The following is a 27766-nucleotide window of genomic DNA, read 5'->3' as shown; positions in this document are numbered from 1 at the left end:
TAACCAATAGATTGTGGTCAGAGTCCACATCTGCCCCTGGAAATGTCTTACAATTTAAAACCTGGTTCCTAAATCTCTGTCTTACCATTATATAATCTATCTGATACCTTTTAGTATCTCCAGGGTTCTTCCATGTATACAACCTTCTTTCATGATTCTTAAACCAAGTGTTAGCTATGATTATGATGTGCTCTGTGCAAAATTCTACCTGGCGGCTTCCCCTTTCATTTCTTAGCCCCAATCCATATTCACCTACTATGTTTCCTTCTCTCCCTTTTCCTACACTCGAATTCCAGTCACCCATGACTATTAAATTTTCGTCTCCCTTCACAATCTGAATAATTTCTTTTATTTCATCATACATTTCTTCAATTTCTTCGTCATCTGCAGAGCTAGTTGGCATATAAACTTGTACTACTGTAGTAGGTGTGGGCTTCGTATCTATCTTGGCCACAATAATGCGTTCACTATGCTGTTTGTAGTAGCTTACCCGCATTCCTATTTTTCTATTCATTATTAAACCTACTCCTGCATTACCCCTATTTGATTTTGTGTTTATAACCCTGTAGTCACCTGACCAGAAGTCTTCTTCCTCATGCCACCGAACTTCACTAATTCCCACTATATCTAACTTCAACCTATCCATTTCCCTTTTTAAATTTTGTAACCTACCTGCCCGATTAAGGGATCTGACATTCCATGCTCCGATCCGTAGAATGCCAGTTTTCTTTCTCCTGATAACGACATCCTCTTGAGTAGTCCCCGCCCGGAGATCCGAATGGGGGACTATTTCACCTCCGGAATATTTTACCCAAGAGGACGCCATCATCATTTAATCATACAGTAAAGCTGCATGCCCTCGGGAAAAATTACGGCTGTAGTTTCCCCTTGCTTTCAGCCGTTCGCAGTACCAGCACAGCAAGGCCGTTTTGGTTATTGTTACAAGGCCAGATCAGTCGATCATCCAGACTGTTGCCCTTGCAACTACTGAAAAGGCTGCTGCCCCTCTTCAGGAACCACACGTTTGTCTGGCCTCTCAACAGATACCCCTCCGTTGTGGTTGCACCTACGGTACGGCTATCTGTATCGCTGAGGCACGCAAGCCTCCCCACCAACGGCAAGGTCCATGGTTCATGGGGGGGGGGGGGGGGGGGGGGGTGCAGCTATAACTCTAAAACCATTACCGAGCTGAAAATAGCCATTCAGGAGGTCATCGACAGCGTCAATGTTCCGACACTACAGCGGGTCATGCAGAATTTCGCTATTCGTTTGCGCTACATCATCGCTAATGATGGCAGACATATCGAACATGTCATTATCTAAATCAGAATATCTGTAGAGACGTTTACATGTTGAATAAAGTGTGCGCACGGCGTAGTTTGTAACTAATTTGCGTTCTTTTAGTTCAATAACTGTCACCCTGTATTTTATCGTAGGTAATTAGTCATACATCTCATTTGCACTGAAATAAACCCTCTTGTTTTATTCCTCATTTTAACATTAACATTTTCTGTAGATGCGCTAGTTTAAAATTTTTGATCCAACAAAATTTTACTGAACCATATACTTATCTATGTACCTGATGATGGCATGAGAGCCTGAATGGGGTTCGTGCAACAAACAATAAATATTGTGGAATATTACACCAGTGTTGTGTAGGTTTCATTCATAATAATAGGGGAGAGATGAACCATTGCTTTGTTCAAGGGAAAATTCTAACATTACGGTTGAAATTCAAGTGGTTCAAATGGCTCTGAGCACTATGGGACTTAACATCTGAGGTCATCAGTCCCCTAGAGTATAAGGACATCATACACATCCATGCCCGAACCTGCGACCGTAGCAGTCGCGCGGTTCCGGATTGAAGCGCCTAGAACCGCTCGGCCACCGCGGCCGGCTTAACATTACAGTAACATTTTTAAATATGCTCTAATAAGAGACTCCAAACGGGGTTCTATGGCATCATAGAGGGCATGATATGTCCCAATGGAATATCCCTCCACGTTTTTTTTTTTCCACAGGGCCTCGCAAATCATCAACGGTGACTGCTGTAGGATTGTAGGGAACAAGTGACCTGTCTGCTATATTCCAACAGGTGTGATGAGTCATATTTCAGGTGAAACTGCGTGCCGCATCGAACCAGACTGATGACCCCCGCCCTCGCTCACACACACACACAAGGAAACAAGGCTGTCTGAAATACAAACTCGATATAAAGTATGACAGGAGAGAGCTGCCCCTCCTTACACGTCAGGGGGCTCACCTGAGCGGAAGAGCACGATGGCCTTAAGGCAGGCGAACTCGGCGGGGTCGACGCCGACGGCCTTGAAGCGCAGCAGCGTGTCGTGCAGGGCGCGCACGTCGGCCGCCACCTGCGCCGCCTTGCCGTTGGGCACGGCAGCCGCGTGCTCCTGCGCCGAGAAGAGCGGGCTGCCGTCCAGGGGCATGCACCACTGCACCGCGTTCAGCAGGAACAGCTCCGCCCACGACTCCTCCAGCAGGATCACCTGCACACGCGAACCACCTCATCCAAACTGCTCCTTGTAAGCAGTTACTTCTCTAACATATCTGGGAGTATGCGTGCGGAACGGTTTGAAGTGGAGTGATCGTATAAAATTAATTGTTGGTAAGGCGGGTACTAGGTTGAGATTCATTGGGAGAGTCCTTAGAAATTGTAATCCAAGGGAGGTGGCTTACAAAACACTCGTTCGACCTATACTTGAGTATTGCTCATCAGTGTGGGATCCGTACCAGATCGGTCTGACGGAGGAGATAGAGAAGATCCAAAGAAGAGCGGCGCGTTTCGTCACAGGGTTATTTGGTAACCGTGATAGCGTTACGGAGATGTTTAATAAACTCAAGTGGCAGACTCTGCAAGAGAGGCGCTCTGCATCGCGGTGTAGCTTGCTCGCCAGGTTTCGAGAGGGTGCGTTTCTGGATGAGGTATCGAATATATTGCTTCCCCCTACTTATACCTCCCGAGGAGATCACGAATGTAAAATTAGAGAGATTAGAGCGCGCACGTAGGCTTTCCGGCAGTCGTTCTTCCCGCGAACCATACGCGACTGGAACAGGAAAGGGAGGTAATGACAGTGGCACGTAAAGTGCCCTCCGCCACACACCGTTGGGTGGCTTGCGGAGTATAAATGTAGATGTAGATGTAGATGAATCTCAGGTGTTCCACTTTTGTGTCCGTTTATTGAATGCTGTACTAATGTGTGTGGGTCTTAGATCAGTTATCTGAATCATACAGGTTAAACTGCTTAACACGATCCCCGAGATGGTAAGGAGCGAAAAGAATCGTATGAACGTATGGCCGTAATGCATGGTGTTTGTACTATAGAGTCTTCATTAGTTCATCAGTACTGTAAAGTACAATGCAGTGCACTACATGCTGTGACGAGACCACGGTTGGCAAAGGTGATTTAAGTGGCCCCCACAGGCCTCTAAGTGTGTGCGCACACGATGCAGCAACGACTACCGCACACGTTCACTGCCATACTGCAATCGAATAGCGCTACAGGCAGCATGAATGCATTGTCCCATTGTAAGCACGTCCGGGATGGGTTCCGCCCATGCAAATTCTTTCAGGTCTCCCTACAGGTAGAATTCTAAAGGGTTAAGACCGGGTGACAGGGCAGGCCACGCAACTAGACCACTTCGTCCGATCTGTCGGCCGGGTTAGATGCTGTCGAGATGCCTCCGCAAGGAAGTGCGGAAGTGAACTGCAGCTCAATTATGTAGTAGCCACCACATTACCCTTTGTACCGCTAAAGGCATGTCGTCTTTGGCAGGGGAGATGGGGTCACATGTAGGAAGTTCAGATATACTTCGCCTGTGAGGTGTCGTTAAGAATGACTGGTCCCACAAGGCGGTCACCAATAAATCCCGCCCACACTCTGAAGCCGAACCAGTGTCGATGTCTCGTTGCCGCCATACCATGGGGTTTCTTCGTAGTCCACAGATGGGCTGGATGACAAATATCCTACCACCATGATGGTGTTTGTGACGAACCAGCTACAGAGGCAAGTCCATAACAAATAAGACTTGCACACTTTGTAAGTGATATGGATAATGACAGTTATCAAGGAGTATGTTCCACACGGTCCTCAGCTCACGCCATGCAGGTGGCCCACCAACCCAGTACTGACACTGAGGTCACATTTTACAGTGTTTGTTCTTCCAAGGCCTTTATACATACTGGGCGCACCCGTCCTCATGGTTGCCATTTCCCATAAACAAGTCTATCTTAGACGAACGACGAAACACTGTTGCATACAGTTTATGAATCGGCTGCTATCGGCGCGATACTTTTCTCTTATCGCCCGGCCTTTGCCATTTACCTGTCCATGTGCAAAGATCATGTCAGTCTGTTCCTGGTTTGTATACCGGGCTATCATCTCTGAGCACTGCACTGCATGATACATGTCTGCACCAGAGTGAGTCACAGCTGCAATGAGGCCGATGCCCCCTAGTACCTATGTGTGAAGGCGCTGCTCTCATTGACAGCATTTTGCCCTCTTGAGCGTGGAGTTGAAACACTAGTACAAACATATCATTCCCACCTACCTGGTGTGTTCTCATGTGTATTTTCAATCACTGACACATAAAGTGTCAGACATCCTTCATCTCCACCTTTAAGTGCGTATACCACCACTGGAACGCATTTCGGGCCAAATGTCCATGCGCCTTTTTTGCTCGTTATTCTTTCAGGAATCCTTTCGTGAAGTTTGTTCCCATTTAACGAAATCACCCTGTATACATGGTTAAATCAATTTTTTAAATATTGACTATTGCTCGTACAGAACGAGGGATGATACAGCTATTGTGTTTTTACATTAGAATTTAGCCAATCAAAATAGACAAGAATAAGCTACTTTCATTTAGAAAGTTTCGGCTGTGTTAGTAGACACGCAGGTACTGACGATTGGTTTCATACGTATGATAATTTGTGCCAAGGCATGATGATTATAGATCGCCACTGTCTTATCAAGACACGTTTCACTATACGCTCAGTTCGCCTGTACCGTAATTATTTAGAGAACAACAACTAAACAGCCACCGACGCTACAACGCCGCTCTTGTTGTTGTTGTGGTCTTCTGTCCGAAGACTGGTTTGATGCAGCTCTCCAAGCTAGTTTATCGTGTGCAGGCTCTTGCTTTTTGCACTAATATTGTAACTTGCATCAACGTGTTTCCTTAGTCAAACCACGATCTCTCTCTTCATCATTGAATTCATTCCACCCCATCCCCTCACACACACACACACACACACACACACACACACACATTCACTTCCTTCTGTTACCAAACAGACGCTTCCTTGGTGCTACAGTATGTCCTATCAACCGATCCCTTCTTTTAGTAAAGTTGTGCCATAAATTTCTTTCTTCTTCAGTTCGATACACTAACTCCTCATTAGTTATCGTATCCACCCATCTAACGTTCAAAACTGTCCTGTAGCAGTTCATTTGAAAAGTTTCTGTTTTCTTCTTCTCCGAACAGTTTATCATCCACGTTGTACTTCCGTGTAAGGCTACTCACATGCGTAAATGGCAAAAATCATCGACTACTTTTTGTGTCTCCTTTCCTAATGTAATCCACCAATCATCACATGATATAACTGGACTACATTTAATTACCGCCAGCCGAAGTGGCCGAGCGGCTCTAGGCGCTTTAGTCTGGAACCGCGCGACCGCTACGGTCGCAGGTTCGAATCCTGCCTCGGGCATGAATGTATGTAATGCCCTTAAGTTAGTTAGGTTTAGGTAGTTCTAAGTTCTAGGGGACTGATGACCTCAGATGTTGAGTCCTATAGTGCTCAGAGCCATTTGACCCATTTTTTTAATTACCCTTGTTCAACTTTTATCTATGTTCATGTTATAACCTCCTCTCGAACTCCATCCACCCGGTTTAACTGCTCTTCCAAGACTTTTGCCGCCTTTGACAATGACAATGTCATCGGCAAACCTTAAAGTTTTTATTTCTTCTCCTCGAACTTTAGTTCCCTTTCCAACGTTCTGCTTGGTTTGGATTACACCTTGCTCAATATAAAGACTCAGTGGCGTCGGGAAAAGGCGACAAACTTATCTCACTCCCTCCTCAATGACTGATTTACCGTTTTACGACCTTCGGTTCTTACAGCTGCAGCGTTGTTTCTGTGCAAGTTCAAGACAACTCTTCGCTCTTTTTAAATTCTCTCTGGTAGCTTCAGAGTTTCAAAGACTGGTTTCGAGTCAGCTTTGTCCAAAACTTTAATTAAATCTACAAATAGTATCAACATAGGTTTGCCTTTCTTCAACCTACTTCTATATGAATATCTGTATCTACATTGATAATAAATATGTAAAACCGTCGAAGTTGTCTGTCTGTCTATTTGAGCACGCTGATCTCCGAAACTACTAGACGAATTTTCAGGGTGTTGTCACAAGCGACTTGAGCGTAGCTTGGGGTAACATATAGGCTTCATGAAAGTCGTATCACGAGAAGAATCGTAATTTTAAGTTTTATCTAAAATAGTTGTGTCACTCTGTTTGTCCGTTTGAACATACTAATCTCCAAAACTATTAGACGAATTTTCATGGGGTTTCCACAGGTAACTTGAACGTAGCTCAGGGCAACAATAAGGCTTTTTTCATCAAAATCGGATCATGTAAAAAATATGTCATAATGTAAAGTTTTATCGGTACTTATATAATAAATGCGAAAGTAAGTCTGTTTGTTACGTTTTCACAACTAAACTGCTGAACCGATTTGGATGAAGTTTGGTGTGGAGATTGAATCCTGAGATCGAGCACGGGCTATTTTAGTAAGTATACAAACGTCGACACCTTTGAGGTGAAGTAGGGAATGTGACACAATTCTTCATCTGTGAACATAAACCATGTTAAAAAATTATAAATTTGTTGCATAATGTACATGTTTTGTAACATAGAGCTACTTCAGTAGCACAGTGCACAAATACACACTCCTGCCTAAGCATCTTTGTACGCACTGTTTGACAGCATTGCTGCTGCATCGTGCATTGAAACAACTTGGGAGGGGGGAGGGTTGGCATATCTTGAGCTATGCTTAGCCGAACAGGCAGATGCGTGAGGGTAGACGACGCTATTGCATGTACAATAGCTTACTTACTCATCATCACTCATCATAACTCATCATAACAAAACTACTGTTATGTTAGCACAGCTCTGTGTAACAGATAATATAACATAATGCACAGGATCAGTAAAGTACCAGGTATTCCTAAGCAGGGTGTTTAAAAAAGAGTGTCACATATTCCTGCAGAAGGTAATATTGGTCGAAAATATAATAAAAGGTGCTATAATTATATGACTGGAAACCAGTACCTGTTTGTGGTATCACATATTCATATCACCCCACAGGCATCAAGGTTGGTAAAGGAATTGCCACATCATTCTGTAGTCTACCTCTCCTTACCGTTATGTACGATGTCGAACACAACACTGTCAGGATATCAGTCGTTTTACTTGTGACGAGAAACGTGTAGTATTTACAGATGAAGCGCGATTGACAAGAGATACATAATAAATGACACCTGTGCGAACGCATGGACAAATGCAAATCGTCGAGCAATCATGGAGTTGAGGTATGAGGATCGTTTGGGTATGAATGCTTGGGCAGGAATTGTCAACGAGGGACTAAAACGAGTATACACTGTACCGAAGAGATTAACACACGGTGTGTATCACCAATTTATGTATGATGAGTTATCAACTCTAAAGCAGATCTTTACCCTTCCAGAGAGATGGATTCGTCCAGAAGATCCAATAGCGTGGACTGCCCGTTCACCGAACCTGAATCTATAGGGTTATCCATTTGAGATATTAGAAAGGTATAATGTTATATTTATTAAGCTAATTTATATATCTCTGAGGAATTTTATGCAATGTACGCGAAAATCATGTGAGTTAACAGTGAGCGACCATGCTCCGGGAGTTAAGCCAAATCCCGTAGTTCACAGCACAAAGACCAGATGTCAGAAACACATTGTACGGAGGTGACACAAGTTATCGCACTCAGTATGTCTCGATCGTTATGAAAATGTTCGTTGAAATGATCGAGCAGTGTATGGTCCCTCAATTACAGCAAGATGGGCTACAGGACAGCATTGTCTCTCAATAGGGCCGGCCGAAATGGCCGTGCGGTTAAAGGCGCTGCAGTCTGGAACCACAAGACCGCTACGGTCGCAGTTTCGAATCCTGCCTCGGGCATGGATGTTTGTGATGTCCTTAGATTAGTTAGGTTTAACTAGTTCTAAGTTCTAGGGGACTAATGACCTCAGCAGTTGAGTCCCATAGTGCTCAGAGCCATTTGAACCATTTTTTTTTTCTCTCAATAGGACAGGGCTCCACCGCATTGGGCTTTAATAGTGCGGAAACAAACCAGACATTCAGTGCTCGCTGGTCCGGCCGTGGTGAGCCTATCTCACGGCCTCCTAACAGACCCCACCTAACGCCTACGGATTTTATCGCGTGGGCCTACGAGGAATCAACAGTGTATGCACAAAGTCCACAGAATCGGGCCGATTTACGGAGACAGGTCACAGCGGCCTTTCAGCAAATAATTGTAAAAATTCTGTGTGGCATGTGGCGCAACGTGGACGCTAGGTATGATATGTGCCGTATTCGCAATGGCGGACATGTTGAGCGCTTATGTATTGCGACGCAAACTTTAGACACAAACTCCAGACTCTCCTAAGCTTGTATGTACGGTTAACAAGCAGTAAATTTGCGTAGTTTCTTGTACATAACATTTTGCTTTTCTGACATCTCAACTGACGGAGTACATCGAAAAAGTTCAAAGAAAGGCAGCACGTTTTGTATTATCGCGAAACATGGGAGAGAGGGTCACAGAAATGATGCAGGATTTGGGCTGGGCGTCTTTCGTTGCGACGGAATCTTCTCACGAAATTTCAATCATCAACTTTCTCTTCCGAATGCGAAAATATTTTGTTGACACCGACCTACATAGGGAGGAACGATCACCAAGATAAAATAAGGGAAATCAGAGCTCGTACGGAAATATATAGGTGTTCATTCTTTCCGCGCGCTATACGAGATTGGAATAATAGAGAATTATGAAGGTGGTTCGATGAACCCTCTGCCAGGCACTTAAATGTGATTTGCAGAGTATCCATGTAGATGTAGAAACGAATCACCTTGTGTTGGATTTCTGACTGTGGGAACATTTAAAGGCATTGACGTATGCTCAGCCTACCGACAGTGTGCAGATGTTACAGGAATGTGTGAGCAGTGCATGTGACGCCATCCGAATGGAGTCAGATGTATCTGAAAGAGTGCATGATTCACTCCGAGGAGGTGCGAGGGTGAGTGATAATCACACGCAGCATTGCCCATATAGTCTGCTTTTACGTGACGATTGGAATGAAAAGACAGATTGGTCCATATCTCAACATATACTACTTTGGACGTATGCTTCTCATTAACTTTCGTCCTGTTTTGACGAATACTGCTCCTTTTAAACATCCTGTATTTCTCTGTAACACAAATATTTTTCCCGAGGTCAGCTTATATCAGTTATTCCATTGTTCTGTTGACAATTCGTGTAAGACAGTGAACGCCGCAGTTGATGATGGGACTACATCTGCATCTACATCTACATTTATACTCCGCAAGCCACTCAACGGTGTGTGGCGGAGGGCACTTTACGTGCCACTGTCATTACCTCCCTTTCCTGTTCCAATTGCGTATGGTTCGCGGGAAGAACGACTGCCGGAAAGCCTCCGTGCGCGCTCGAATCTCTCTGATTTTACATTCGTGCAAGCTACACCGCGATGCAGAGCGCCTCTCTTGCAGAGTCTGCCACTTGAGTTTACTAAACATCTCCGTAACGCTATCACGCTTACCAAATAATCCTGTGACGAAACGCGCCGCTCTTCTTTGGATCTTCTCGATCTCCTCTGTCAACCCGACCTGGTACGGATCCCACACTGATGAGCAACACTCAAGTATAGGTCGAACGAGTGTTTTGTAAGCCACCTCCTTTGTTGATGGACTACATTTTCTAAGGACTCTCCCAATGAATCTCAACCTGGCACCCCCCTTACCAACAATTAATTTTATATGATCATTCCACTTCAAATCGTTCCGCACGCATACTCCCAGATATTTTACAGAAGTAACTGCTACCAGTGTTTGTTCCGCCATCATATAATCATACAATAAAGGATCCTTCTTTCTACGTATTCGCAATACATCACATTTGTCTATGTTAAGGGTCAGTTGCCATTCCCTGCACCAAGTGCCTGTCCGCTGCAGTTTTCTAATGCTGCAGCTTCTCTGTATACTACAGCATCATCCGCGAAAAGCGGCACGGAAGTTCCGACAGTATCTTACCTGGTCCCTGAAGGGCAGGCTGGCGAAGGAGGGCAGGTTCTTGGCCCACTTGACGGCCATGAAGAGCAGGCGCGCCGCCGTCTCGTGCAGCGTCTCGTGCACGGGCGGGTAGAGCGCCGGCGCCGGCTCGGGCGGCCGCGGGCCCATCGGCGCCTGCAGGCCGCCCCCGCCGCCCCCGCCGCCCCCCGCGCTCGTGGGGCCAGCGCCCGGCCCCGCACTCCCGCACAGCGGCGGCAGCGACTCCTCGTTCGTCACGTCGATGCTGTCCTCTGCAACAGCGCGCCGACAACCTTCACAGGCGGGTAGAGGCAGATCGCGTCGCAGTACTACAGATTACGTGGGTTATTCGTAAACCTACGACTGGTAATGGAGACAAGACCTAAGAAAAATCGTGACATTTACGTAGGATTTGTGGGTCTAGAAAAAGCGTTAGACAATGGAAAGTGCTGACAGATGTTGAAACGCGGCGTCCACCGACGTGTCGACAGGTTTACTCGAGCCACACTGACCTCCATTCGGACTATAAAAGACGAAGGAGGGCCATGCGCACTGACGTAAAAAAAAAAAAAAATCTTGACACCGAGAAGAGGTGTGCGGAAAGTTGGTAAGCGTGTTTCTACAGTCGCGCAAAAGTGGTGCTAGTAGCGTGTTTGCTTTATACACGCTGTAGTGGTCGTGAGCAGTAGTTGTACTACTGGCCATTAAAATTGCTACACCCAGAAGAAATGCAGATGATAAATGGGTATTCATTGGACAAATATATTATACTAGAACTGACATGTGATTACATTTTCACGCAATTTGGGTGCATAGATCCTGAGAAATCAGTACCCAGAACAACCACCTCTGGCCGAAATAACGGCCTTGATACCCCTGGGCATTGAGTCAAACAGAGCTTGGATGGCGTGTACAGGTACAGCTGCCCATGCAGCTTCAATACGATACCACAGTTCATCAAGAGTAGTGACTGGCGTATTGGCTCAAATAGCTCTGAGCACTATGGGACTTAACATCTGAGGTCATCAGTCCCCTAGAACTACCTAACTAACCTAAGGACAGCACACACATCCATGCCCGAGGCAGGATTCGAACCTGCGACCGTAGCGGTCGCGCGGTTCCAGACTGAAGCGCCTAGAACCGCTCGGCCACATGGGCCGCCGACTGGCGTATTGTGACAAGCCACTATTGACCACACGTTTGCAATTGGTGAGACATATGGAGAATGTGCTGGCCAGGGCAGCAGTCGAGCATTTTCTGTATCCAGAAAGGCCCGTACAGGAACTGCAACATGCGGTCGTGCATTATCCTGCTGAAATGTAGGGTTTCGCAGGGATCGAATGAAGGGTAGAGCCACGGGTGTAACACATCTGAAATGTAAGGGCCACGTGTTCAAAGTGCCGTCAATGCGAATAAGAGCTGACCGAGACGTGTAACCAATGGCACCCCATACCATCACGCTGGGTGCTACGCCAGTGTGGCGATGACGAATACACGCTTCCAATGTGCGTTCATGGCTATGTCGCCAAACACGGATGCGACCATCATGATGCTTTAAACAGAACCTGGATTCATCCGAAGAAATGACGTTTTGCCATTCGTGCACCCAGGTTCGTCGTTGAGTACACCATCTCAAGTGCTCCTGTCTGTGATGCAGCGTCAAGGGTAACCGCAGCCATGGTCTCCGAGCTGATACTCCATGCTGCTGCAAACGTCGTCGAACTATTCGTGCAGATGGTTGTTGTCTTGCAAACGTTCCCATATGCTGACTCAGGGATCGAGACGTGCCTGCACGATCCGTTACAGCCACGCGGATAATATGCCTGTAGTCTCGACTGCTAGTAACACGAGGCCGTTCCGTATTACCCTCCTGAATCCACCGATTCCATATTCTGCCAACAGTCATTGGATCTCGACCAACGCGAGCAGCAATGTTGCGATACGATAAACATCAGTCGCGATAGGCTACATTCCGACCTTTATCAAAGTCGGAAACGTGATGGTACGTATTCCTCCTCCTTACACGATGCATCACAACAACGTTTCACCAGGCAACGCCGGTCAACTGCTGTTTGTGTATGAGAAATCGGTTGGAAACTTTCGTCATGTCAGCACGTTGTAGGTGTCGCCACCGACGCCAGCCTTGTGTGACTGCTCTGAAAAACTAATCATTTGCATATCACAGCCTCTTCTTCCTGTCGGTTAAATTTCGCGTCTGTAGCACGTCATCTTCGTGGTGTAGCAATTTTAATGGCCACTAGTGTACCTTCCAGACTGGATGTAGTGAGTAGATGTTAGTCTAGAATGCCTGTAAGGCTGCAAAGGCAACATAATCAACACCTCAGTACGTTTGAACGAGGTCTTGTGATTGGGCTACGAGAAGCTGGAGAAGCTGGCAGAGTGGTCACGAGATATAAGGTCTCAAGAAGACCGGCCCTCGGATGGCCACGTGGCACTACCGAGAGCGAAAACCATCGTGTTCGCCCTATGGCACTGGCGCATCGTATTGCATCTGCAGCAGCAATTGAGCAGCAGTTGGCAGCACGGTGACACAACGAACTGTTACAAATCGGTTACTTCAAGGACTGCGCCGAGACAGATGCCCTGTAGCATTCCATTGATCCAAAACTACTGCCATTTGCGATTTCAGTGCTGTCAAACGAGAGCTCATTGGAGGGCAGGGTGAAGGCCTCTTGTGTTTTTGATGTCAGCTCGTTCAATTGGTTCAAATGGCTTTAAGCACTATGGGACTTAACATCTGAGGTCATCAGTCCCCTAGACTTAGTACTACTTAAACCTAACTAACCTAAGGACATCACACACATCCATGGTCTAGGCAGGATTGGAAACTGCGATCGTAGCAGCAGCGCGGTTCCGGACTAAAGCGCCTAAAACGGCTCGGTCACAGCGGCTGGCGATGACAATTCGTTTCGCCTCGGTACCAGTGATCGCATGTTGTAACCAATATGCTCTACACAGTGTTAACATGTTGCCTTGGCCTGTTCGATCACTAGATCTATCTTCAATCGAGCACATGTAAGACACCATCGGACAACTTCAACGTAATCCACTACAGCCTTAACCGTCCCCATGTTGACCGACCAAGAGAAGCAGGCATGGAACTCCATCCCAAATACTGACATGCGGCTCCTGTACAACTCAATGCATGCAGCTTTGCAACGCTGCATTCAACGTTCAGGCGGTTTCATTGGTTATTAATGAACTAGCATTACTATTTGTAATGGCTTGTCCTGCGCGTACATTATCCTGTGATCTCGCAGTGTTAATCACTTAAATACACGTATTATCTTGATATTTTCCTGAAGTTTCATTACTCTACATGAAGTATTTTATGGGGCTGCGATTTTTTACCGTGAGTGTAGTTACAGAAAAGATGGTATTTGGTGAATTTGAGGGCATATTCCCCATTCATCTTCGTCTATCAATCTGGTAATTATAGGACATACATTCATAGTCTATACTTCCACTAAAACATTTATCAGAACCAAAATACATAAATATAGGAGTTCCTCAGAGTAGCATTTTTGGACCAGTACTGTTTCTGATATATATAAATGAGTTTCACACTAGTGTTAACAGTGCAGAAAAAATTCGCTTTGCTGATGGCAACACTATTATAGTCTCTGAGGAAATAGAGGACTCCTAGTAGAAAATACAAATGAAGCAGTGAAGGAATTGGTCAGTTGGACAATAAGCAATAAAGTGACACTGAACATAAGGAAAAATCTTGCCATGAATTTCAGTTTGAAGAGAAAAATTGACACTATTAGATTTAATGCAGTATTGTGTATGTAGTGTTATGAAACAACGTGTGTATAGTGGGTGTCGTGTGTGTAGCGACTGGGATTGAGAAATGAGTGAACAATCTACCATTAACCTTTTTCATTATTAAATAACCTCTCTGTAAAAACTATTGTGTAGTAGGAATAAACTGAATGAGGTAGCACTGGTTTCAATAGAGTGACCTTGTATTCGGACCACAGTCTTCACCTAGTCATCCTGATATAGGTTTTCCGTGTTTTCCGTAAATTACTTCGGGCAGATGCCGGGATGATTCCTGCTATAAGACCCATGATTGTCATACTAGAGCTGTAAGTACGTAAATATCTAAATACGTGAATTACTTTATCATTTTTGTCCTTAAATTGTGATACCACGACATGTCCAGTGTCGTTGTAAAAGAGATTTATGCACGAATAAAACTAATAAAGCTGCTACTACTACTACGACTACTACTACTTCTACTGCTGGTAGCTCACTTCTTAGCGAGTTTTAGTAATCCCGCCAAGGTACGTGCGGCAGTACTATCTGCCGTCCTAAATTAGGAAGTTCGCCCATCTTTGGTGGCCTATTCGGACACTCGCCCATCCTGGCGTGGTTCTTGAATATAAAAAACTGTAAAAAATGTAGTAGTTCTATACGCTTCTAAAGAGTGCGAGACAGTTTAAGCTTTGGGTATGTCTAACCACCAAATGAGCGGAAGTCAGTGAATGAAATGTCCGTTATATTGTAACTTTTATTTATAAATATCCGCTACCAAGTCCGCACTAGTTTATGACTTTCAGCATGAAGCACGAAACCTTACACAGTCTGTATTAATTCATTCGTACTACCAGCACAAACAGTAATCAGTTTTTAGTAGCAGGTTTGAGGTTTTGACCCTGATCCGATCCCAAGAAAACATATTAATTTTAATGATTCGAATCCTCGCATATACGGTTTGCACATTTTCCTTTCAGACTTAGGAAGTTTATCGGTTATGATTGCACAGCACGCCACGTGGAATTTTGATCTTCAAAATAAAATCACAGTTTACACAGGAAAAAATACGGAATTTCCGTAACTTTTTTTCACGTACCTTCTTAAAAGTTTACTGACACATCAAAATGTCCTAAACCTCGCGATTATTGAGGATTAGGTACTATTATAGAGTTGATTGCAGCAAATCCTCCGATCGTCACAAGAGCTAAGCACCGACTTCGACTTCTTGACTCCAGCTCGTAATCCCGCATCCAGTCCTAAAGCGTGCTAGATTTCTCGCTTCTGGTTGCCTGAATCCCAACATAACAATCAGCTTTCAATTTGGAGGCACATAAACCAGTATTTTCCCTCATTGGATCAACCCTATTCCGAAATTCTGACGAAGCTAAAAATTATTTGTTTCTGAATAACTTTAACATCTGAAATGCCGAAATACGGTTCATAATTCCTAAGTCCCTGTAACTGGCTTCTTTAAAATCCGCAATTTCCTACATGTGTGTGACTCACACAAGCAATAATACTCATGTTACATACTAACGCATAACCCACCAGGTGTTATAGAAAATAAGTTGAAGTGTGCTATGTTTTTCGAGCAGTAGATGTCACTAAGAAATCCTTGTTGGTGTGTAATACGGAAACAGGAGTCGGTTTCTGGATTGTCCTCGTGATAATTAATGTCAGTGGTTTTCACTTTCACTGCTGTCTGGAAAACAGTGTATTGTTTAGCTCACTACACGCTTGTACTGGAAAACAAGGCAGGAAAAACCTATGTCTCTGCAGCAGACTAGCTTAGCGTGTTACGTCCGTTGCGTCGTAGCTTCAGTCCTTAACCTCTCTTCTTACCTCCCCTTCTTTTCGCGCCCACCGAATTAATCAAAGAGAGTAATTAAAATTCTGCGTTATTTTAATTAAGAGCAAGGAAGAACCAAGCGGGGGCCGGATTATGTACACTAATTGATGCGCGACGAAGGTTGCGGGTAGCTAATTGAAGCGCTCGCGCTCCCTCAACTTTGCTTGTTAAGAAGCTGCGCGAAATATGGCGCGCAGACTCAACTTGAAGCTCCCTAATTACGCACCAGTTCGAGCGAAGAGGCAGAGGTCTCAGAGCTAAGGCGAGCTGCGAGAGGTGGGGAAATACTGCGAGGTGGCAGCACGCTAATTGTGTGCAGACGAGGGAACAGCCGAGGTAATTCGAGCGAGCGACCACTTCACTTGTCACGCCACGGCACATAATCTCTCAGTGCCACCGTAGCTAGCGATACCGGGCGTAGGTGTCTCACCTTTACCTTTACCTAGAGAAAGGGAAGCGGCCAGCGACCTGAATAACTCTAGTATTTTTTGTCATGCCTCTTCTATTTTTCCTATTGCTGTTATGGTGGTCTTCAATCGGAGTCTATCCTGTGCAAGCCCCTTCATCTTTGCAAAGCTACTGCGACCTACATACACTTGAAAGGGCTTGCTGTATTCAGACTTCGTCTCCAAATGCAGTTCTTATCTTAGTCTACTCTCATAACACTCAGCAAGCCACCATATGGTGCATGGCGGACGGTACCTTGTACCTCTGCTCGTAATTTCCTTTTCTGCTTCATGACTAACTGTCTGCCTCCATACTAGCCCTAATTTTTCTCGTATTGGCTTCGTTGTTCTTATGCGAGATGCGCGTTGGTGGCAGCAGAATCGGTCTGCAGACGCAAATGCTGGTTCTCTAAACTTTCTCAATAATATTTCGCGAAAAGGACGTCGTCTTCCCTCCTCGGATTCCCATTGAGCATTTCCGTAATACTCTCATGTTGATCGAATATGTCGGTAAGAAATCTAGCAGTAGGCCTCTGAGTTGTTCGATGTCTTCCTTTAATCCGACCTGGTGAGGATCCCAAACGCTGGAGCGGTAGTCAAGAATGGGCTGCACAAGAGTTCCATACGCGGTCTCTTTTATAAATGAGTTACACTTTCCTAGAGTTCTAGAAATAAAAAATCGACCATCTGCATTGTCTACAACTGACCTAACATTTCCCTCCATAGCCAAAGTGACGAAACCTTGGTGCCTCAGAATGTGTCCTAGCAACCGATTCCTTCGTTTGGTAAAGTTGTGTCACAAATTTCTTTTTTCCTCATTCTATTCACTATCTCCTCATTAGTTATTCGATCTACGAATCTAATCTTGCAATATTCTTCTGTAGCACTACATTTCAAAAGCTTCGATTTTCTTTTTGCCTGAACTTATTATGGCCCACATATCACTTCCTAACAAGGTTACACTCCAGACAAAATACCTTCAGAAAAGACTTTTTGTTCGATGTTAAAAATTTCTCTTTCTCAGAAGCGCTTTTTTTGTTATTGCCAGTCTGCATTTTATGACCTTTCTCGGTCATCATCTGTTAGTTTTTCTGCCCAAACAGCGAAACTCATCTACTGCTTTTAGTATCTCATTTCGTATTCTAAATCTATCAGCATATAAATAAATAAATAAATGATTTTATTAGATTACATTTCATTACTCTTGATATCCTTTTGTTAATATTCACGTTATAACCTCATCTAAAGGTACTGTTCGGTGTGATTTCTGCTCTTGTAAGTCTTTTGCTGTCTCTGACAAATTTGGCATGTCATCAGCCTTTTTTCATCTCCTTGAATTTGTATTCCCTTTGAAAATTTCTCGTTGGTTTGCTTGACACTTTCCTCAGTGTACAGATTGAATAACATTGGAGAGCGGCTACAACCGCGTCTCAATTCCTTCTCAACTACTCCTTCCTTTTCCTCTCTTTCTACCGTACTGTGGGCATTTTATCGGGTACTCCGTCCAGTGTTCTGTTCAGTTTTTTCTTTCTAATTTTCTGAGTGAGAGGCTGCTCACGGCCTTTATAAAGTGATATATGAAATTAATTGTCCTATAGGTCTCGCATTATTTACTGTTATATTTCTTTTCTAAATGAACCAGATTAGTTTAATCTGTTTTCGAAGGCTTTTATAGCTTCAGCTGTTATTTTATTACAACCCATTGCTTTTCCATTTTTGAGATTCTTCATCCCCTACATACCTCAACACCTTTGATCCACGGTCCATTCCATTTCATGATCTAGTCTTAGTATCAGTATCAGTATGACGTCCTCAACTCCACTTACAAGTGAAGGTAAAAAAGAAAACTAAAGTCTTGGGGCATGAATGCCTAGGTGACCACGAAGGGCGCATTCTGGAGGACCTGGGTTCAATTCCCAGTCCGATAGTCTTGACTGAGGTTTCCGTGGTTTCCTAAGTCACTCCAGGCAAATGCCGGGCCTGTACCCTTTCGATGGCTCCGGCCAACATTCCCATCCTATCCCTTCCCCCCCATAACTTTTCACGTCCGGTCACTAAAATCGTTTCCCTTCTGTTATTAATCGAATCCGTTTGGCTCATTATGTTTAATTTCGAAGTACCCTCCCCCCCCCCCCCCCCCACTCCACACTCCTCACTCACCATCTCCAGAACATAATTTATCCCTTAACGTGGCTCTGCTACACTTAGTCGCGCCACACGTATTTAATATGTGTTCTTAATCCATTTCATTTTACGCCGGCACGGTAACTCAGCGTGTTCGGTCAGAGGCTTAACTGCCCTCTGTAATAAAAAAACTGAGTTAATGGATCAACGACGAACTGAAACGGGTGTCTTCTTGCGACGTCCACCCCGAGCAGATACAACGAACGAAAACGAACAAAATGAGATTAAAAAAAAAGGGGGGCGGGCAGGTTCAGCTGCCTAATTGGAAAGTTTCTCCTATCATTCACGCGCGCAGGCACCTTCCCTTCGGGAGATAAGGGAGCTGTGTGCGCAAGTGTATCTGTTGAGTGTAGGTTATTGAAATGGGTATGCGTGTAGTTAGGGAGCAGTGGGGTGGGGTGAGGTACGTACCGTCGTCTGCCTCCTGCTTGGCCGGCACCTCGGCGGGCGAGCCCAGCATGGCGGCGCCGTGGTAGCGCGGGGACAGCCCCATCGCCAGCGACACCGGCGGCCTGCAACACAAGTACACGCTGCCTCACGCTGTACTCGACACTCACCGTGCCAGCAGCCGCGAGCCACGCCAGAGCACTTCGCTAAACTACAGAAACCTCGCCAGCGCCAGAACTGCCTGCAGCAGCGTGAAATGCAAGTGGAAATGGAGCGAGAGGAGTCAGCGGGTGAGGAGATTCAAGTCTGCAGGGCTCTGGATGACACACCACAATTACTGCTGTGTGCTACTGTACTGGATATTCCACGATTACCATTATACACTTCCACAGACAGACACGAAAGTGAGATTGTGTGGTTCACAGCCTGTTGCAGCCTTTTTTCTAATTGATGCCATGCTTGGTGTCCCCACTCGCAACCTATACCAGCTCATACACTTCTCAGTCTTTCTACAGCACTTTTGAATCCGCTACGAAAACCGGAAAACTCAATCCCAGGACCCCTTATCCTACCCTCTTAGTTTCAATCTAAGTACCCTGGCATTAGACTCATATCCCACCTCTCACGCACAAATATGCGTTGTCCACCGTCTCCCTCCATAAGTTCAACTCTGCCACTACTCAACCATGAAATTCGTCCCGACATGTATCCGCCCTAACAAATAACGAAGATGGTGATGATTATGCTCATGATGATGGTCATGATAGTGATGATGATGATGATAACGATAATGATATGTCTGATGGGGCGAACGACACTATGTCTTTAGTGCACCCATAAATATTATTTATGAGGCACAGAGGTTAAAAATGAAAAATTCAAAAAACTACGGGATCTCTCATCCTAAAAACCGATGGCGTAAAAACGTGCATCCACACGCACACACACACACGCACACACACACACACACACACACACACACACACACACACGCACACACATACACACACACACACACACACATGCACGCACGAGTACTGCTCACGTACTAAAATCCATTGATTTGTCACTTCCGAAACTCATTTAAAAGAGTAATGGAACAATGAAAATCTAAAATACGACTGCAGAATGAAGTATGTATTGATAATCGAGGCATACTCTGTATACAGTTTGTGTGAGCCTTACCTTTTCGTAAACAATAGTGCAGAGATCTTTCGGGGCAATGTGCGTTTTAGATGAACCATTAAGGACGAATTAATGGCAAATGTATCGTTACTGGTAATTTTTCTGACTGAAGCAAATGAGATCATCTCAGAATTTAACATGGGTAGATGCAAGAAAAGTCATCGTTTAATAGAGCTCTTGAAGCTGAACATTTTTGACGTGGAAACGTTTGTAGCACTTGCGGTGGTATCCTCTACACGATCTTCCTTACTTTTATTTAGTAACTGACGCTTAAAGAAGGGAACAATATTTTTGAGATGGAAAGTGCTGGAACATTCCTTTCTCACGCTTCCTGTTTCAATTTCTTTTCAATCGTACCCCAATGTCCAGTAGACTAACGATTCCATGACACAGTTGATGTGGTCACTGAACATACTTAATGTATTTCCAAAGCCCATGGGCCACGCAGTACAGTTTGAAGAGCGTTTTGCTCTTCATGGATACCTTACGCCATTCACATGTGAGCAGAGATAGGCATGGTGTGCTTTAGACCATACGGGTTTATATGAGAATGTAGCAAACGAAACAACGATCAGAAATCACGAGACCACGAAAAAGCAAAGCCAGTTCTATCTGCCGGAAATGTTACGGTCACTGTTTTCTACGGAGCAATATGGCTACTTTTTATTCCTTGGTTTGCGAAGAGTTTAACAGCAAATACTGAATACTACGCCAATAACCTGTACCAAATGAGAAAATTACGCGACAAGATACCTTTATTGCAAAAGAACAAAACATCTTTCATGGGGACAAAACCTAACCACAAAGGCCCCTTATTAATGCCAAAACTGAGAGCTGAATGTTCTTTGACATTCGGCCTTCAACTTTTCCTACTCTCACTTTCGAAGAAATTTATACCCGGAAAAGGCTTTCAGCCAAACGACGAGACAGTCGTAGATGAATATTTCGCACGTCATCCAGAATCGCTGTTTGGGGATGGAATGTGCTCAGTGGCAAAAGGTGAGAGAAAGTACATTGACATGAAAAATGACGACGATGATTATGTTTGGTTTGTGGGGCTGTCGACGGCGTGGTTATCAGCGCCCAAACAAATTCCCAATATTTTCATTGTCCTGTCTCGGCATTTTCTTGAATGATGATGAAATGATGAGGACAACACAAACACCCAGTCCCCGGACGGAGAAAATCCCCGACCTACCGGGCATCGAACCCGGGACCCTGTGATCCAGAGGCAGCAAAGCTACCCACTAGACCGAGAGCTGCGGACTTAACCTGATAAGGACTACATCGAAGAATATGAGTATGTTTTTTTTGAGTTACAGAAGATGTTCACTTCCAGAATGATATCGCTTGCCATTGCCTAGAAGCTTAGAAATCTCTATACAATTTCTTTGCAGTTTGTTGCAGCAGACGCGCTGTAGTGTGCAAAAATCTCGTAATGCTTGTATGCGGTCATGTTGTTAGATACGTTGTATCGCAATTTAACTGATTAGATCTAGAAGCTATTCCTAACTGAAATCGCACTGCCTGACAAAAAATAGTGAAGCACTCAGAAAATATGGTCGGATGTCAATGTAAAACCGCACCCGAACACGCGATCGGCGGGTACATAAATGATAGGACTTGTAATTCAAAATTCTTAAGGCTTTCGTGGCCACTTGTTGTTCACTGCCTGTTGGCTGCTGTATCCCGTTCTTCGGCCGACGTTCGTTTGATGCTTTTTCCAACGTTTCGTCAGCACGGGTGGCTGTCATTGTCAAAGCTTCACCCTTCATTGCTGGTGGTGGATTGGAGTCGAGCTCGCGGCCGCAGACTATATGTACCTGAAGCCCAATGTCCACAGGCTTTTCCGTGGTGGTTTCCGGTGCGGCTCTCCCCTTGCTACGTGTAACAGTCGTTCGCTGCAGCACGGGAATCCAGGATCCGTTCACTTTGAGGCTTTCTTTTTTCTTGTTGAAGCTGTTCTCATATTTGTGTATTTCTATGAAGAGCGTTAGATATTGAGTGATCACTATGAAGGACATGGAGATTCCCCCACTCTTGTGTGAGACCCGTATTAGTACCTGACAGATTTTGAAAGATGCGTAAGTGGGGTCTCCAGGAGGCCGGCTGGTCGGATCATGCAATATCCAGATTTGTGGGCATTCGGATGTGACTGTGGGAACCTGTTGGACTGCGTGGGAATGTGAGGCACGCATACGAGTAGTCAAGGTTCCAGTCGCCGTGTTTTGCACCAAACACTTCATAGCCCCTTCGCATCTGCTCCCGCCATCCGAGAACACGTAATGGACTCCCATCAATATTCTGTGTCATCCCGCACCACTGGTCAGGGTCTATCAGCAGCCGGACTAAGGGACTGCTATCCCATGCATAGTTTGCCCCCAGTAGCTGAGTGGTCAGCGCGACAGAATCGTAAGGGCCCAGGTTCGATTCCCGGCTGGGTCGGAGATTTTCTTCGACAGGGACTGGGTGTTGTGTTGTCGCCGAAGTGGCGCCAAATCGAAAGACCTGCACCCGGCGAACGGTCTACCCGACGGGAGGCCCTAGTCACACGACATCCCATGCGTAGGCTGCTGTTAAAACCAGAACACAAGTGGTTGCGTTCGAGGTGGTGCTATGATCGGGAAACATGGACTACCGATGAATGGCGTCGCATTGTGTTCCCGATGAACCGCGATTCTGCACTATCCCAAAATGACCATCGTTGACCACTACGGCGGCGACTTGGGGAGAGGTCCTGTTCTCGAACTGTTTTGGATGGGCGCAGCCGCGTTAGTCCTGACCCCATGGAGTGGGGAGTCATCAGGTGTGATACCAGGTCACGGCTGGTAGTGATTGAGGGAACGTTGACAGCACAACGTACTTCATGGTCATTCTGCGTTTTCGTGTGTTACCTCTCATGCGACAGAACTATGGTGTCATTTTTGAAGTGGACAATGCTGTCCATACTTGGCACGTGTCGCTATGAACTGTCTGCCAGATGGTGAAGTACTCCTGTGGCCAGCAAGATCGCCAGGTCTGTCCCCAACAGAACATGTGTACTACGACCAACTCGGATGACAGCTCTATCCCAGTGTTAGTATCCAGGATCTCGAGGACTAGTTGTAACACTTGTGGTCAGCTTGCCTTATGAGAGGATACAATGAATTTATGTCACCCTTTCCAACAGAATCCGTGCATCCGCCCATGCCAGACAGGGTACACGGTCATACCGATAAGTGGGCTCATATCCAATTTCTCCGTAAATCTGACTTGATTTTGTAATCAATGAAATACCATCACATAGCCTTTCAACCGATGAAGATTCTCTATGTTTCTCCCCCCTACCCCCTTCCTTTCGGATGCTTTACTTTTGGGGGGGGGGGGGGGGGGGGGTAGTGTATACGTCCAGTTAACATGACCCAAACTGAAAGGTGACAACTCTATCGCAAAATCGCACATATGGGTAAAGTTAAAAGAGACAATGTACTTGTGTAAAGTGGAGTTTTCATTGATACTCTCTTTGCAAGCGCGAAAATCGAAAGTTTTGTAGTATCCAGAGCATGAAAGACGTTCCCAATAGTTTGATATCGATTTACGAGGGAGAACGGCCAAAGGATAGGTGCTGACCGATGCTAGGACGCGCAGAGTGCTGGGTGCGAAGGCCATTGTGCAGCCATTAGCGGCGATTAGCATGACAAGGGCCGCTTGATCTGGCAGGGGTGGCGGCGTAAGCCGGCCCGGCGCCAGATGAGGCCGCAGCTGGTGGCTGGTGGCTGCTGGTGAGCCCACATGTCTCCCCCTAACAGCGGCCGGGGGCGGGGGCGGTTATTCTTCCTGCAGTTGTGACACGCGTAATTCTGCAGGCACGCCCAAGCCGCGCGAGGATCAGCGTGTCGTAAGTGCAAGATTAATATCGCGCTCGCCAATACCTCACTGCCTTTGTGACGTCGGGGATTACGCCGTTTGCCCTCACCCAAGTGCGTATTATTACGACTGCAGAAGATTTTTACATATATTTCCATTTGTTTGTGTGAGCAAGGCAGTATGTTGACTTGGCTATTGTGGGTATTTCTCCGCATACGGTCGACCTTTCTGTATTAATATAAGCGTGTGCGGTCGTGTTAGTTATACAAACGTACACCTCTCCCCCTAGTAGTACAGACCGAACGAGGTCGTGATGATAAAGGCTCTAAGAACTTATTCGTGGGGGGCGGGCTTCATATCCCGATGGGCGATCCATTAGATTTTCAATAGTTTTCATGGACTGCTTAGCCTGAATTCCGCGGCGGTTCCTTTTAAAAGAATTTGGGTGATTTTTTCCTCCACATCTATGTCTCATTTCGAGCTTTCGCGCCAATTTTACTGAAATCATCAACAATGGGACGTTAAACTCGAAGTTTCCTCTCTTTCCAAGTCATCTATGATATTAAAGGGATAACCCGGGTTACCTATACACTGAATTGACAAAAGTCGTGCAATAGCGATATCCACATATACAAAAGGATGTAGTATCGCATAAACAAGATATAAAAGGAGTGCATGGGCGAAGCTGTCATTTGTACTCAGGTGACATGTGTGAAAAGGTGTCCGAAGTGATTATGAATGCACGACGTGAATTAACAGACTCTGAAGGCTTACACACTACTTAACCTAAATTATCCTAAGGACGAACACACACTCCCATGCCCGAGGGAGGACTCGAACCTCTGCCGGGACCAGCCGCACAGTCCATGACTGCAGCGCCTCAGACCGCTCGGCTAATCCCGCGCGGCCGTTGTCAAGAGCGTGCCGTGAATACGATATTTCAGGCACTATCTATCACCACGGACAACGCAGTGGCAGACGGCCTTCACTTAACGACCGAGAGCAACTGCGTCTGCATAAATCTGACAGTGCTAACAGACAAGCAGCACTGCGCAAAATAACCGCGGAAAACAATGTAGGACGTTCGACGATCTTCCACTGGGACAGAGCGGCGAAATTTGGAGCTAATGGGCGACGGCAGCAGACGACCGATGCGAATGCCTCTGCTAACACCGCGTCATCGCCTGCAGCGCCACTCCCGGGCTCGTGACCATATCGGTTGAACCTTCGACGACTGGAAAACCGTGGCCTGGTCAGATGAGTCCCGTTTCAGAGCTGATGGTAGGGTTCGAGTGTGGCGCAGACCCTATGAAGCCCTGACCCAAGTTGTCAACAAGGCACTGCCCAAGCTGATAGTGACTTCATAATAGTGTGGACTATCTTTACATGGAATGGACTAGGCCCTCTTGTCCAAATAAACCGGTCATTAACTGGAAATGGTTATGTTCGGCTATTTGGAAACCATATGTAGTCATTCATGGACTTCATGATCCCAAATAAAAACTGGTTTTTTAGTGGAGGACACTGCAGCAGGCCACCGGGATACAATTCTTCGCGACTAGTTTGAAGAGCGTTCTGGACAATTCGAGCGAATTATTTGGCCACCCAGATCGCCCAACGTGAATCCCATCGAACATTTATGGGACATAATCGAAAGGTCAATAAAGCCTGCCCAGGCAACACCTTCGCAATTACGGGCGGCTATAGAGGCAACCTGTGTCAATATTTTTGCAGGGGACTGCCAACGAATTAATGTGTCCATGCCATGACGAGGTGCTGCACTACGCCGGGCAAAGGGAGGTCTTACACGATAGTATAAAGTAGCCCATGACTTTTGTCACCTCATTGTGTAACGCTTCCAGGGGCATCAAAAATCTGATTTTCGGCGTATCATGCAATTATTGAGCTAATTTAAAAATTTAGAATGCTGCCATAATGTGGTAAGAGCGAATCCACGTGTTAAAAGTCAAGTTAAGTATTACAGTTAGAAACTGTGTGTATGTCTTGTGGCTGCATAATGCAAGGCGCGCAAATTAGGAAGACTTTTTCATCCAGGATTTTAGAATGAGAGCACTTAGCGACTTCCAAAAAACCTTAGACGTAATTTAAAATCTTTACAAAACTCCCTCTCGCTGACATCCCTCACAAAATAAAGACACAGCGCACCACATTTTCGCTGTTCATGCAGTAAAACTGCAGCATCAGTCATGACGTTTTAATTTATTACTAGTTTACTACTAACTTCGTAACACATTTTCCAGACAGTATCCACATATGCTACAGAACGTACGGGTATGATTATATCATTGTACGACACCTGATTTGGGAGATTTGGCGTCTTACACGTGGAGTCTCGATTCTTTAAAGAATCGGGTGTGATGGTTTACTGGCATAATCGAGTCAGATGTTGAACCGTATGAAAGCTTTCACGTTACCTCTGTTGTGACTGTGATAGAGACCAGTATAAAAAATAACAAATGGTAAACCGAAACGAGCTACAATTTGATGGAATGTCCCCATGTCTTCCACGTCAGTTGTGTGATTTTCGTATGACTGAGGCTGCTGCCAGTCTTTCTTTCTCTCTCTTTCCTTTGCTATTGTTTAGCATAGCGTGACATTGTGGGGAAGACAGCGTGCTGCAGTTTTCATTTTCTCTTGCGCTGTGACGTGACGAAAATAATCAAATGTGTGTGAAATCTTATGGAACTTAACTGTTACGGTCATCAGCCCCTACGCTTACACACTACTTAACCTAAATTATCCTAAGGACAAACACACACACACACACACACACACACACACACACACACACACACACACACACACACACACATGCCCGAGGGAGGACTCCAACCTCCGCCGGGATCAGCCGCACAGTCCATGACTGCAGTGACGTGATGATAAACGTTGTTTGTGGATAATATCACTCATCCCAGTTACAAGCTTTTATATCCTTTAAATCAATAAATTCATAAAAGTATTGCAAACAACTAATTTTTCTGAGCGTACCATTAATTTTTAGGTAGGTGACAGTTTGGAGACCAATGCGTGGTCCTTTACGTAACCTTACAATTAACGTATCATGAGGAACGTTTTCTGTCATATGTATTATAAAGTGATGGAAATATTTCTCATGGCTTCCTCCATCATTTTAGAAGGAGTATTTTATGTATCAGTGCACAGATGATACAGTATTTTACCGAAAACAGCGGTTTCATAACATTGTTTTATTTGTGTTTAAAATGAATTTATATTTACTTCAAATAAAAAATAAACTTTAGCTGTGTGATTGTTATTTCCAGAAAAGATTAATAAAATTACATGACGTGACTGAAAGCGAAAAAAGTGTATAAAGCACTGTAATACATAGTTAAACATTAATAAGCGTATATTTTTGTGTGTGAATCCTTTCGAAATAATTGTAATAACTGTTGTAAATAGACTGAATTGTTCTGTACACTTTATTTCCGTTGTCAGATAGATATAAATAAAAGAACTTAGTACACTTTTAAATAACTTTTGTTCTTACTGATCTTTTTGAAGGCAACGTGTAGTAACAGAGCAACAAAATACTGAAATGTTACCAAGTTAACTTTGTTGCCCCCTTATGTCAGTCATGTTGTCTCGTGAACGAAGTACATTATTCAGAAGAAAATGCTCTTATTTTGAATGACTTAACTGCTCCATTAAACGTGTTTCGCCTTTCGCAA

At 45.1% G+C, this 27766-nt stretch overlaps 1 protein-coding gene across 1 annotated transcript in view; it reads right to left on the bottom strand.

Moving 5' to 3' along the window:
* The window catches only part of LOC126481966 (photoreceptor-specific nuclear receptor-like), a 188903-nt gene that overhangs the window by 20482 nt on the left and 140655 nt on the right, over nt 1-27766 (bottom strand). The window contains exons 5-7 of the mRNA XM_050105930.1: nt 19050-19150; nt 10380-10648; nt 2264-2507 (exon numbers count right to left, since the gene is read on the bottom strand). Coding sequence (XP_049961887.1) covers nt 2264-2507; nt 10380-10648; nt 19050-19150 — 614 coding nt within the window. The remainder of the gene's footprint in view (nt 1-2263; nt 2508-10379; nt 10649-19049; nt 19151-27766) is intronic.

Source organism: Schistocerca serialis, chromosome 5 (genome assembly GCF_023864345.2).
Source record: "Schistocerca serialis cubense isolate TAMUIC-IGC-003099 chromosome 5, iqSchSeri2.2, whole genome shotgun sequence".
Lineage (NCBI taxonomy): Eukaryota > Metazoa > Arthropoda > Insecta > Orthoptera > Acrididae > Schistocerca > Schistocerca serialis.
The sequence above is the reverse complement of the archived record's forward strand: the minus strand, read 5'-3'. Positions and strand labels throughout refer to the sequence as shown.